We start from the raw sequence: 14,909 nt of genomic DNA on the forward strand, positions 1-14,909 counted from the left end.
TTCCAACTTTTTTGGGGAAGAAGTTTCGCGAGAACAAAACCATAGAGTTTTGTGAGAAACCTCCTTTGGTACGTGCATTCTTTTGCGAGACTTTCTACTCTTTTCTTGTAAGATAAGAAAAATAGGGCTCTGAGGAAGTCACCCATTCATTTTTCGGAAAGTACCAAACGGTGCATTTTTCCATGACGCTCAAAGCATTGTCAATAAAAATGCGTTGTCTGAGTTTATGAAACAAAACGAACGAAAATTGGCCCGAATACCGTGCTTTTCCTTCACAACATATTTACATACTACCATACTATTTGCTCTTGATACACTAACGGCTACCAAATGCCAAGCGTACGTGACTTGACAGCAGTAGAGAAGAGAAGTGCCCAACGCCTTGTGAGGTTCGGTAAATTCTGCTTGATGGTATAAAGATGGCATTAATCAATTCTGATATCACTTTTACAGCAAGCAATAGTTCAGAGCATTCTGTGGCAAGGCGTCACGCAGTTGAGGCATGTCCTGCCACCCAAAGGAAAATCCCCTCCACCGCTATCCTTGAGCTATGGCGCCAATCCAGATATACACTTCTAAACCGCCGCAGATTCAGTTGGATGTCTTTTCAGGCGGGAGAACTTGGGAACCAAGCATTGGGACAAGTTCTGTAACGCATCTGCCGCCACAGACCATAAAACCCGTGGATATATCCGTATAATGGGGACAGCTTTCAACTTAGGCTTGATCACAATCCAGGTATCTTCCGGTTCAATATTGGCCAGGCTGCGGCGAGCAACGGAATATTTCCTGTACAAGTAACGACCGATTAAATCGTCATAAAGTATCTTTATGATAGATGCATTGGCGGCTGATGGGTCATCAGTCCTGGACACGTACTTGGCCCTCACACCACGTAGTGCATCAGAGAGCTTTGTGGTAGCAAATTTGACGAATCCTGCCACGACAGCGGCGATAAGACCAGAAATAATGGCAGTCAAAACGAACCACTTTACGTCGACATCACCTTTCAATTGAGTGATGTTCATTCCAAAGAAGGAGGTGGCGAAACTGAGGGGGATGAAGACGAAAGCTACGACCGTCAGCCTGAAATATGCAATTAGCAATTTTATCAAACACGGTCCGGAGATTGAATGAATACCTGCGAACAGACTCAGCCTGACGCACACCCAGCTTGGCTTCTTCAATGGCGTTGCTGGTTTGCACAACTTGCAAGCGATTTCTGAGATCGACGGCGACTCTTTCGCAATCATTCATGAGTGCTTTGCAGTCGCTCAAGATAAGTTTCCACGTCTCGGACACGGATATAATTTCCTGGGCTCGTGTCGACAAATAGCGGCGAATGCTCTCTGAAGAAAGTAATAAACACTGATGGTACAAACGATAGGTGTCATGCCGCCGCAATATTTTCTGGGGATCCTTGCTCAAATCCGTCGGGGGCCCTAAGCAGTCCCACACATCCTTGAAAACCTCTCTAGAGATGCCTTGGAGACATTCGCGAGTATATTGACTACATAGGTCTAGCAGGCTCAGGGTACGTATGCTCTCTGGACCAGAGAAGCTGTTGAGAACTTCAAGGACAGATTTAACCGCACTAGGGCCTTTGGGATCAGCTTCAAGAATGATGACTGTTGCCATTTGTTAACAAGGAATACATAATTGAGCTAAGGTTTTTGAGAAAGCCTACATATCTTCAAATCAGGCGAGTGTACTTCAGTTGCAGTCAAGTGACCCCATCGGTTGCCTTTGATCTGGAGATAGCGTTGCTCGGACGCCGTGATTGCAGGTGCATATTTCCGGCCTGGCAAATGATCGTCGAAAGTGTCGCTACCTTCAGGAATAGTATGAACCTCGAACAAAGAGAAGTGCATTTCAAGAAAGCTAGGGTGGAGGTTGTATTTGTGGCCGATAGCGTTATGCGAGCCAACATGGCTAGAGCAAAGCTCTGACCACTCCTGAGCAATCAAAATCCTTATCACACTCCCATCAGGAACATTATCCAGGGTCTCGAAGAGCTCGGGGCTCGCAGGGTAATATTCCCATTTGAGGTAATAGATCATAGTTATGGATTTATGAGTGAAGCTACCGTCGTTCAGCACATCGAAAACATCAACGGTGTGTGGTAGTCCAGCATCGCGAATTTTTTGTGCTTCGGTGTCATCATCGGGCAGTCGCAAAAAATTGGCAAGCCATTTGTGCTTTTCCTGGTCAATCGAATCCACGTAGTCTGGGTAAGGACGGGCGTTGCGGTGGCCAGTGTTGCACCCAGATCTGCCAGGAAATTCGGCTGTCATTTCTTAAGTTGAATCGAACACAAGAATTGGCAAGTAAGATTCCTGGGGGATTTTAAGATTTTAAAGCAGGTTTTGGGGAATTGGTGTCCACGCATGCAAGCTAGCAAGCCCACTGTTGGTTTTGACATTGTGTTACGCTCCCTAGTCGAATCGGGCAGCTACATTTATCCGTCGCGTTACACAATTTGACACAATAAGTCGTAGAATGCGAAGTTCGCCTAGAATAAGGCGAAATAAGACCTCAACTTAGCCGCTTGCCTTTGGTGCTGCACCTCGTAGGCTCCGGCACAAGGCGCTTTTCGATATCGTACCAGAGTATTTGATCCCTACGACTACTAGCCGGCCAAAATGAAAGGGGTGCATGAAGATAAATGACTTCAGCCTGTGATAGTCTCCAACGTTGGCAGACTTTCCTGTCGCAATAATTGCTCATCTAAAGTTGAAGCGTTTTGGAAATGTGTGACTTCATTCACGATTTCGTCTGAAAGATGAGAGCCAATTTTCGACATTAGAAGGGAGGGACACACACACAAGATAATAATCCTTTTGTCTCTACTAAGTACTTGGGTAAATTTGTAGCCAGCTGTCCAAATAACTGGAGATACTAACGGCCGCGCCTATTCTCAGCCGAATCTACCAATCTAATACATGGTTAACAATGCAATGGAGAGCTATTGTACGTATGAATGGATACTGGGAGCTTCTGAACAATGACAAAGTTGCTTCCCCAATGCAAATCGATTGGCTTTGCCTGGGATTACGGCTCTATGATTCGAAACTGGATTGCGGAAAAACGGACGTGGCCGCGCTTCTCGTGTAGGAAATGCTAGCATGGCCACAAATAGACTGCTCTACCGAGATCATTACCTTTACTGACCTGGCTGTTCCAGTTTTGTGACGACTCCAGCTGTTGGATCTGCCACTAAGGCCCTGAAACTTTTGCTTAGCGGAACGCTTCGATACGCGAAAACGAAGAACTACTTCCTATTCGGGAAATACAAATACGGCCAAAACCGAAAAGATGCCGACGCTTCAAGATATAATTCCTCTGCCCTCTGCTGTCAAGCTGAAGCTGTTCATAGAATTCAAAAAATCCTCCCATTTTTCATGATCTTCGATTTTACTTTCTATCTCGGAACACAAATACCTTATTCAATTCTGCAAGTCTGGCCGAAACTCACTGCCGTCTCAACCAAACCACGGACTAATACAGCATTTCGGCTACTTCCCCGTCGAAAAATCATGAACGATACACATGCTCCAAACACCGGCAACGGTCCATTTGGACCTGTTGTCAACGGCACTCAAATCGTCTTCTTCGAATACCGTCCCAACAAGGCGGCGGGGTACAGCTTCGTAGTTCTCTTCGGCATTTTGACCCTAGCACACTTGATACATATCTTTTGGAAGCGGGCGTGGTTTTTCATCCCTTTCTTCCTTGGTGGAGTTGGTAAATCAAAATTCAAGTCCTGTGATGTCAAATTGCTGACTTCCCACAGCCGAAACCTTTGGATACTATGGCCGTGCACTTGCCTCTGTCATAATTACAGTTGCATAAGGAGCTACTACAGAGAGAGAGAATCTCCTATATAAAGGGGTAGCGTACTTAGTAGTACGGCCTACAGTACTAAGTCTACGCCTACAATCCCTATATTTCTAATAGCCCCCCTATTCTCTATATCTGTAGTAAATAAAGCCTTCTAAAGCAGTACAGCGCTGAATATTCCCGAAGCGACGCTAGAGTATCGCCAAAGTATTACTAATAACTTATATTATATAAGGAGCCTCGATTATGCCTTATTAACTCCTGTAATATACTAGCATATATATAGTGCTTATATCTCCTATTTTCCTAGGAGTTTAGTAACTTTGCAGTATTAAGGCATATAAAACGGTATAAGAGTACACCTAAATCGCTCCCTTATTAATAATCTCCTGCTCCTACTACTCTTATTCACCCTTCTTTATAGCTATCTCGCACCTTCCTTTTATAGCTACTAAGATATTCCTTACTAGCTTTCTCTCTAGCCTCTAGGGTATATAAAGGTCGTCCTCTTCTAGTTCTATTTCCTTTCCTTCTTCCTTTAACCGCGGAACAAGATTCGTCTTAACTATTAGGTATAGTGGTTATATATTATGTTTTACTTAATTCGTAGTTATATATTATTATTAAGGAAGATATTTATTAAAGGACTGATTTTCCGCGAAGAATATTCTATTTTTTTATAGGTTCCACTACTAGAAATAGCCTTGATTTATATAGGTCTACTGTTAATTAGCTAACTATTATTAATCTTAGAGTTATTATCAGAGAATCAGTTATTACTAGGTAACCCTATATACATCTTATATCGTTTAAACAATTCTAAAGGTAAAGCTTTCGTAAGAGTATCTACTATATTATTATTACTTAGAACATGTTTTACTACTAACTTATTATATGAAACTATATTATCTCGAATATAGAACTAGCGGATATTAATATACTTTACCTTTAGATAGAATTTCCGTTCTTTTAAAAGAGATTCAGCTCTAGCGTTATTAAGATATAGCGTAGGAATTCGGGATAGCTTTATATCAAGGTCTTTCTATAGCTTAAGTAACTAGGCTACTTCTCTAGAGCTATCACTAGTAGCTATTATCTTAGAATCTAAGCTGGAGAGAGCTATAGACCTTTACCTATTAGTAGCCTAAGAGATTAGACCCCTATAGAACCTTACTATCTATCCTTGGAACGATTTCCTATTATATTCCGTCCCTTATGTAGCGTTAGTCCAAATATCGAATATATTATTATCTAGCTTTCCCCTATATTCTATTCCGATTCTAAACGTTATTCCGTTACCTTCTATATATTATAGATATCAGAGGAGAGGTTTCATATCTTAGAGGTGAGATTTAAGGGGATTTGATATATGCTGCGCTAGCTAGCCTATTATATAAGTAATATCAGGTCGTGTAAGGTTCGAGAGGTATATTAGAGAGCTAATAATCTACTGAAACAGTAAGATCTCTTCAGGGGAGGCTAGTATAACACCTTTATCTTTAGCTAACTCCCTTAGTACTATTCTAGTAGCTATAGGTAAGGTATTACCTTCAGCTACGGCTATTCTAAACCTTTCTAGTAGCTTTTATATATAAGCTATTTAATAAATCCGTAGAGTCTTATTCTTCCTGTCCCTCTTAACTTATAAGCTTATAAATATATTAATAGCTCCGAGGTCTTTACTTTTCTAGGTCTTTAAGAGCTGTTTCTTGAGATATTCGTAGTCGGCAGGGTTACCTATAATTAGTATATCGTTGATAAAGACTAATACGTACGCTCTATTCTTAAAGATAAAGAGATTAGGGTTAGCCTCTAACGCTTCTAGACTTAGCTTTTCTATCTTATCTTTAATAAGGAGCTACTATTCCCTAGGTGCTTATTTCAGGCTATAGAGAGAGCGTAGGAGCTTCAGATATACGTCTTTCCTTCTATTTAGCTCTAGGTGAAGCTTATTCTATATCTCTAGTGTCTTATCGTTCGGAATCGTTATGTATATATCTTCTTTCAAGTACACGTTTAGGAAGGTAGTATTAATATTAATATACTCGATCTCTAAGTCTCTTTTAGCTGTAACAGCGAGTAATACTTATAAGGTAGAATAGCGTATAACACTCGCGAAAGTATCGAAGTAGTTAAGGCCGTGTTTTTGCTTAAAGCCTCTTACTACGAGCTTAGCCTTTCGCCGTGCTATAGAGCTATCGGAGTTAATTTTATTACGTAGAACTAGTCTTAAAGATATTAGTTTTAAGCCGGAAGGAGGCTTACTAAAGCATACTCTATAAGTTCTAGCGCTTTATATAGCCTGTAATTCCTTAAGAATAGTAGCCTTCTATTCCACTGGATTCTCCTTTAGAGCCTCTGCGATAGTTATAACCTTAAGAGGTTATATAGGTTTACCTTCTAGCGTAATTAGCGCTATTTAACAGGTTAGTGCCTTATTAAGGATTTACTAAGAGTATAGCTTCGTAGTTGTTACTTAAGCGGCTTACTCGAAGTGTTGTTTTCTACACTGTTTCCTATTATATCTTAATAGTGAAGTGTTATTAGACGCGTTTACTAGTTAAGTCTATTTAGGGAGGCGTTAATTAGACGCTCCCTTAGTGTCTTCTACTATGTTTTCTACAGCTGACTTTCCCCTTAAAGGATTTTCAGCTTCTATAGCTAGCCTCTCTCCTAGAGGTCTTTTAGCTTCTATAGCTAGCCTCTCTCTTAGAGGTCTTTCTAAGCCTTTAGTACCCCTAGCTAGCCTCTTAGCAAGTGCTAGACCGGTAGCCGGTGGCAGAGGTCTTTCTACTGCCTTGTTACTACCTTTTAGTGTAGTTTCCTTACTATTAATATATATAGAGTATATTATATACTCGTTGAAGCTATAGTTAGCTATTTCTAGTTCCTTGAAGGTTTCTATATTTAGGAGCCTATAGGTTAAGGTGTTAGCTATACCTACTAATACGAAACACCCCGGAATCGTCCTTTGCTTTATTTTGCCCTGATATAGCCCTGGTGAATACAAAGGGTACGCTATAGAGCCAAATACTCTTATTTTAGAGAGGTTTACAGGCCGTCCTCTATACGCTTCAATTGGAGTGAGTCCAGTAGCTGTTTTATATAGTAAAGCAGTAGTTAGGCGTCTGTTCTTTAGCTTTACCGCCTACTTAATAGCGTAGCACTATATATTCTCAGGTATCTTCATGTCGTAGAGGATTAAGTGTGTAATCTTAGCTAGTTTATATATCTATCGCTCTACGACTCTATTTAGAGAGTATTTATATAGAGAAGAGGGTTTAGGAATGATTCCACTCTCTTATAGCTAGTTAATAAACTTAGGACTGAACTCTCCCTTGCTATTATTAGTCCTCTAGTAGACAATTGTACGGAATTTGCTTTGCCCTTGAGTTTTAAGCTGTAGCTTTAATTTCCGAATAACTAATTATCATATACTATAGGGAGGAGCTTTATATAGTATGAAAGTCTTGATTTATTAAGGTATTCTAGAGCTCCCCTATAAGAGGAAGCTCTAGGAGTTCTAGTTACATAAGCAGCCTCTAGTTAGCTGAAGCGCCTTAGGGAGTACCTTAGGTATATCAGGTGCACGATATACCCCCTCGCTTAGCTTTATAATAGTAAGCGAAGTAATATAAATAATACAGATAATACTACCTAAACTATAATAGGAGTTAATACTAACTAACAGCGTCAGGTCTTAAGCGCCTAGTAGCTCTGAATATATAAACTAAGTAGGTCCCCTGGAACACTCTTTCCTTAAATAATAACTTCGATGTAATATTAGTAAATATAGCTAAAAGCTCCCGCGCTACCCGCGCCTCGCGCGCTTCTAACCTCGCCGCTACTCGCGTAGTAAAGAAGAAGACTATAAGTTATTAATTTAAAGATTCTAATATAGTTAGCGTTATAAGGAATCATTAGAACTACACTAATACTTATAAAATAAGCCCGTGGCCGCTGTAGCTCCCCCGCCGCTGCTACTCTACTACTACTACTATCACTATTACTACTACTAGTACTAGCACTAACTCCTGCCCGCTGCCCCGCTATAGTAAGGGCTATCTATACTATGCCTTACAGCTACTGTATTCGCGGTAGTTTACGAGGTACACTAGGCGACCCCTGTCGCGACAAAGAGATAGCTTCGCGCTATTTTTATTATTATAAAAATAATAAATCGGGTTATATCACCGCCCCCGCCCGCGCTACTGAACTCTTCGCTAGCTACTTAGTAGCCCGGGCCCTCCCAGAGGGTATACGCGTAAGTGTTTCCTTATATTATAGTATTAGAACGACGAAGTATTAAGGTATTAATATTAAAGTGCTAAGCGAGGCTAACTCTATGATATATATAGGCTCTCACGGTCCGCCGGGCCGCTATTCGGAAGGCCTTAGAAGCTAAGGAAGACAAGGATAAGGATAAGGATGAGATTCGTGCTACTATCTGTAAGTCGTAATAGTAGTCTTACAGATTTCAGATGTTATCTAACTATTAATATCAGCTGCTACCCCTACCCCTGCCTCTGCTCTCTGTAGAGAGACTACTATTCCCCCTCCCTGCCCTGTTTTTAGCGCTATAGGAATAGGCTCCGGCTCTACGGGAGCTACTATCGTCGCCCCCGCGGCGCGTTTAGCCTTATATACCTCTACTTTAGTAGAGGTTAACGTTATAGCTAGCGCTGCCCGGCGGTTAATTAACCTTCTCCTCCCTCCTTAGTAAGCGGTATAGGCTTTATAACCTTTAAGTAGCAGCTTAGGAACGTTACCCCTTTATTATTATAGTTCGGGCTAGCGTGTTAGTATAGCTTTATAACCTAGAAGTCGTAGCTTAGGATCAAGTCCCTTACTCTTCGCGTTATTTTAGCGCGGCTTTATAACCCTGAAGTAATAGCTTAGGATCAGGTCCTATAATTCTACCTCTTCTCTCTTCTCTAATAGCGTTTAAGAACTGTAAATATAAAGTAAAAGAAACGTGACAAAAGAAAGTGTCTGTATAAATTATATAGCTTAAGCGAGCTTCTTAATATCAGCTTAAGAGTCTTAAAGGTTTAAAAGAGTAATGAACACTTTAAACTTCTGCCTTAGTAAGTTTTTAGTTAAGCTATTAGCTAGTATATCGTTTATCGGGAGATATATCACCTAAAAACTCCCCTTTTTATACTCTTGTCGTAGCTATATATTCTATATATCGATATACTGAAGTTTCGTCGAGATTCGCTAGTTCTCTTTAACTATTAGCTGAATCGTCTGTTTATTATCATAGAATATATTCTACGGAGCTCCTATATTAAGCCTTAGCTCTTTAAAGAACTTTTGAAGCGCTATTACCTCCTTAGTAGTCTGTTCTATACTAAGAAGCTCTGCCTCGGTTATCGAAGTAGTGATAGTGTCTTATCGGGAGGCTTTCTAAATAATAGCTTCTCCAAATAGTATAATTAGGAATCCTTAGGAGGAATAACGCGATTTAGCGTTATCTGTAAAAGACGCGTCTAAGGCAATAAGAAGGTATATCTCTCTATCTTTCTAACTATAGATAATAGCTAGGAATCTTGAGCTGAATAGATATCGTATAGTCTAATTAACCGCCTCCAAGTGTAGCGCGCTTAGGTTAGTAAGGAAGTGTAATAGTTAAGAGGCTGTAAAGGCGATATCTGGCCGGAGTATAATAGCTATATATAGTACTAACTTAACCTTCTCTTAATATTCCTTGATTTACTTAAAAGTTACTATACTAAGGTTCTTAACTAGCTTATAGTATAGAAGAGGCGTGCTAAGGCACTTCCCGTCTACTATATCAAACTTCTGAGCTATCTTCTTAATATAGATATCGTATAAGAGAGATACTATCTTCTTTTCCCTATTCCGTACTACTTATACTCCTAAGAACTATTCCACATCTCCTAGGACTATTAGCTCATACGCCTTATATAGTCTGTCTATAATTATCTAGCCCTCTTTAGCGTATCTGATATAATATAAGACCTGAATATCGTTAACGTAGAACGCTACAAAGACAGTCCTATACTAGTTTATAAAGATATATAGCTCCTCTGCAAGTAGAGATAGGTCTAGCTTACTAAGTGTCTTTATAAAGTCGCTATACTAGAGTACAGGTGAGTCCCTTAAGCTATAAAGCGCTCAGTTAATTTCCACTACTATTCCTAGTCTTTTCCAGCTTTCTAGAGGGAAACACAAGACTAAGGCGCTTCTCTCATCTCTCTTTACGTTAATAAAGGCATTAATTATATTAAACTACTTCACTTCTAAGTCGAATTAAGCTGCTAGTGCTATTACAACTCGGAATAACCTCGCTACGAGTATAGCTGCGTAAGTTAAGAATATCATAGAGTTATCTTATATATCACCTCGTACTATAATCCGAGACTTATAACGCTTAAGCTATCCTATAGAATCTACCTTATAGGTAAATACCTACTTTAAGGGAATCGGTGAGGTAGCTACGTCTTCCCTAGGAATTAGTCTCTAATAATCTCGAGCTTCCAAGTTTAATATCTCCCTTTCCGCGTTAGCCTTAAACTGCTCGCTATATAAGTGACTCTCTAGCTCCCTCTAGTTCTTAGGTAGCTTCAGGAGCTTCCCTTAATATTAGTTTTATAAGTTAGAGGCTCCTGCCTCTACTCGGATATCTAACACGGCGCTTGAAACTACTACGTGAAGTATAATAGTATCGTAGCTATCAGCTTGTATTAGAGTCTTACTATAAAAGGTTATAGTAAACTCTTAAAAGCGCGAGTAGCTATCTTATCTTAGAGCTACTACTATAGAGTAATAGCCGCGTGCGGTAAGCCTTTTATATTCTCTTTAGGCTTCCTAAGTTACCTAGATTCGATTATACTCTATTACTTACTACTGTTAGCAGCTATTTCTAGCTACCTATAGAAACTTAGTCCTTATCGCTTTAGGAGGAGCTTCTAGAAGCTTAGTAACCTGTTACTTAAGGTCTTATAGCTATCAGCTAGGTAATACGACTTAAGGGTATATTCGTTAGCGTGCCTTCTTAATACCTAGACTAGTATTATTACTACTTATAGCGTCCCTCCGGTGCTGGGGCAAGAGATAATTAGTCTCCGCAGCTTTAGTATCTCTCAGGGCGCCTTAACTTAACCTCTCGTAAGGAGTCAGATCTCTACTACTATTAGCGAAGTTATTATTATAAAGGACTATATCGTTACTCTTCACCTCCGAGGTCTGACTCTTATAAGGGGGTAATTCAGAGGTCTAAGGGAGCTCTAGCAAGTTAACCTCTATCAGCTCTTATACCTCTAGTACTACCCCTGAGCTTTATAGAAGCTCTATCAGAGTAATATCTATTAGTTCTAGTACCTCCTTAGCGACTAGTATAGTAGTCTTAACACTAACGTTAGCCTTAAATATAGCTTTATTTAGTTTAGCTATATGTTCCGCTGTAACTGCGTTAGTAATATTACTAATACTATACTCTACGTCTGAAGTGATAATATTCTCTTCTAGGTCCTTAATAAGCTCCCTTAGAGTAGAGGTAAGTTAGCTAACCTTCCTCTTTTTCTTAAGGGAATAGAACGTTATCTTATTAAACCGGACGTTACACGTGATTACTACACGGCGTAGCTAGAGCACCTAGATCCTATATAAGTTAGAAGTAATATAACTAACTAAGTATCTAACATGCGCCCTAGGGCTAACTTTAAAGCCTCTATAATTCCTTCTAGCCTCTTTATTAGTTGTAACTAGATATATACGCGCCCTATACGTGTACATTCTACTCTAGTTAGGTCTTAAGTTAGTTGAGAGCTTCTTTACTATTAGTAGATTATACTACTGAAAATAGTTCTGAAACTATTCTTAGAGTACTTGATTTAGACTCCTTATCCCTCGGCGTATGAGAGGACTTATATTATAAAGGTAGATTGCTATATAATATACTTCTAAGTAAAGCTTCTCCGGTAGGTTCACCTAAACGCGTATCTTAATAGATTTAGTAATAATCTCTTATCTTACGCGCTCCGCGCTACCTATAGGTTCTTTAGTATATAGCGGGGGATTCTCTACTTCTATCCTTTCTCTTGTAGTCTATTCCTTGTACCTTAATATGCCTCGAATAGCTATAACTAAAGTGTTATTATCATGCCGAATAATATAGACTAATAGTCTATATTAACACTTAGTCTAACGCTCGAAGTTCTCTAAGACTAGTATAACATAGCTAGCTGACTTACTTAGTAATATATAGCTAAAGAGCTTCCTACTGTACTCGTCCTTAATAACAAGTAGCTAGCGAGTGCTATTATAACTTACGTTAAAGTCGAATAAGTCCTAGAGGATTCGGTAGAACAGCCTAGCTACCTTATTCTCTAACTCCTATCTTAACATAACGTTTCCGGCGTATATAATAGTATAGTCTTTATACTGGATTCTCGATACTCTATCGAATTATACGCCTCTCCTTACTTTAAGTAACGCCCGTAGAGCACTCTCTCCTAAATAGCTAGTACGTAGGTACTATAGTTGCGGAGTTACAGAACACTTCTTAAGTAGTTAACTTAATAATTAGAAACCTTACTTATTTAAGCTACGACTTAGAGTCGGGTATATTATAATAGGCGTGCGTATTAAGGTCACTAGGTTATAGGAGCGATAAGAGTATCTGAAAGACTTATATTTAAAGAAAGTCAAGTTGAACTTTCGAACTAGCTATCTAATAACTACGCTCGTCTGAACCTCCCTGTATTATAAAGTAGTATCTTTCCCTAAGTACTATAGCCCGGCGTCTTTTAGTAACGCCTCTGAGATAATATTAATATAGAAATCACGGACTATAGCGATATTATTAAGTGACAGATCTTAAGTATTTAAACTGTTCAGCCTAGCTAAGGAGTTCTTAAATACTCGTTTCCCTCTACTAACTACTGGAATTCGTTATATTTTAGCTTTCACGTAGTCGTTATTAGTTAATCTCTTAAAGGAACCTGAAACTAGCTTATTCTTATAATTAACTAAGTACTAGGCGCTGCAGTTATTAACTAAGGTACTTTCTAAGAGTGCGTAAGGAACGTTGATAAAGTCCGTAGCGTAGATTCCGAGCGTCTCTTTAAGGTCTAAGAGCTTTGAATTAATAGTAGCTACGTTAACATTTCCGGGGTACTTCCCTTTAGCTTACTAAGACAACGGTTCTTAGTCCTTACTAGGCTTCTTTCTAGTAATCTGAGCTATAGAGATAATAGTCTAGCTTTCCTTAGAGATCTCTCAGCGTAGTTCTATGTACTTAGGTGCCTAGATAGTCTTATGAATCCTCTTAATTTGCTTATTATTTAGATAGAATCTTATACTATTAGCTTAAAAGCTGTTATAAGTGAAACGGAGCTTCTAGCACTTGATTAGAGGGTGCTAGTATCTGATTCTATAGAGGTAGTTAGTCTTCCTATCTCCTTGATTTAAACAGGAGTAATTCCGAGAGCTTCCGGAATAGTCTTACGAGCCTCCTGTATTAGAATAACTACCTAGTATCAGCGTGGCGTAGAAACTATTAGCTCCCTTGCCTCTGTTCCGGTAGTGCTCCTTTATATTCGCTATAAACACTAGACTATACTCCTCTAGCGTTATACTATACTAATGTCCTAGAGTGTTATCTCTTGTAATATTAGTAAGTGCTTAAGCGGCCTAAGTCTCTAACTAAACTAATACTATATTTAGGAAAGCTCGTATACTATATACTTCTTATATATCGGGAATATTATACGCTCTCGTAAGACGGAAGTTCTTTTACTATAGCTTATACTACGTGCGAGGTTTAATTCGCGACTTCTTATCTTAACGTGTCAGTAGGCTAAGTGTATTAGTGTAGTCCGAAATAACAGAGGTTAGCACTGCCGTATCTAAAGGTGCTATATCACGCTTGATAGACCTAACTAGTGCTTATAGTCCTGTAGCGCCCTCAGCCGTGTTATTATTAATTGCGTTAGTTAGAATAGACTAGCTGATAGTACTATTTACCTAGTTAAAGAGGTTCTAAATACAGTTGTTAAGCGCTGTCTATTTAGCTAGCTTATTCGAGTACTCCCTTATTCGAGCTTCCTAGAGTACCTTAATATCTTTAAACTTAGCTTCTAAGGGCTTACTTATAGACGCCAGCGGTTCTATTATACTCTCTCTTTCCTTAGTAGTAGCAGCGTTCTATTTCACTAGTAAATCTAGGTCGGCTTATGTTAATAATACTATCCACTTACTAAGGCGACTATTCGTCTCCTCTTATATAAAATCGTTAATACTCGGGAGATTCAGTTATTACTTGACGATATTTCTAATATCATCGGTATTAGGGTTAATAAATCTTTAGATTCCTTTAAGTTCGGTATAGTACTAGAAGGTCGTTTACTACTAGGGCTACTGCTTTCTCTAATTAAAAGTATCGCCCTTGTGTTTAATTAACTTATCTTAAAGGTACGTTAATATCTTAGAGAGGCTTTCTATAGAACTAATAGCGTTAAGAGTATTTCAGGAAGTTCGGGGAGGTATTTAAAGGAGTTCTTTAAGTAGCGGTGTGAGTATCTCTTAACACTACTTGCAACTCTACCTGTACTATATAGTATACTTGTATAGTAGCTTAAACGAGCGAATATAGCTCTTAACTATCGTGTACTATAGGGAGGAGCTTTATATAGTATGAAAGTCTTGATTTATTAAGGTATTCTAGAGCTCCCCTATAAGAGGAAGCTCTAGGAGTTCTAGTTATATAAGCAGCCTCTAGTTAGCTAGAGCGCCTTAGGGAGTGCCTCAGGTGCGTCAGGTGCACGACACTAATTGAATAGTTAACGCAGACTTATTAACTAAGAGATTTACTTAACATGTCCTCATGGTATCATCTACTACTAAAAGGAAGTATTTATAGCTGCGAATTAAGCGTAGTAAGATACTAGAGATATTAGCGTGTAGTTAACGAATAGGTACGTTAGTTCTACTATCTGATTTCTTATTAAAGTGCTTTTTTATATAGCTTGTAAGGTAAGCCTTATAATACCTCTCTTCCTTTAGCTCCGGAATAGAAATCGGTCTTATTCTATAACTGCTAT

The 14,909-nt window shown here is 39.2% G+C and overlaps 2 protein-coding genes across 2 annotated transcripts; one reads left to right on the forward strand and one right to left on the reverse strand.

The window, feature by feature from the left end:
* Window positions 1-67: 67 nt before the first annotated feature.
* ONS95_007055 (uncharacterized protein) lies at window positions 68-2,378 on the reverse strand. Its single transcript, XM_058500548.1, has 3 exons — window positions 1,688-2,378; window positions 1,142-1,628; window positions 68-1,086 (listed from the first exon to the last, which is right to left on the reverse strand). The coding sequence occupies exons 1-3, from the start codon at window positions 2,292-2,294 to the stop codon at window positions 576-578; spliced, it is 1,605 nt and encodes a 534-aa protein (XP_058349364.1). The 5' UTR covers window positions 2,295-2,378; the 3' UTR covers window positions 68-575.
* Window positions 2,379-3,401: 1,023 nt separating this feature from the next.
* ONS95_007056 (uncharacterized protein) lies at window positions 3,402-3,852 on the forward strand (the record flags this gene model as incomplete). The annotated part of the gene is made up of 2 exons (XM_058500549.1): window positions 3,402-3,744; window positions 3,794-3,852. The coding sequence occupies 2 exons, from the start codon at window positions 3,402-3,404 to the stop codon at window positions 3,850-3,852; spliced, it is 402 nt and encodes a 133-aa protein (XP_058349365.1).
* Window positions 3,853-14,909: the final 11,057 nt, after the last annotated feature.

Source organism: Cadophora gregata (assembly GCF_030347475.1).
Source record: "Cadophora gregata isolate MNR1 chromosome Unknown scaffold_19, whole genome shotgun sequence".
Classification (NCBI taxonomy): domain Eukaryota; kingdom Fungi; phylum Ascomycota; class Leotiomycetes; order Helotiales; family Ploettnerulaceae; genus Cadophora; species Cadophora gregata.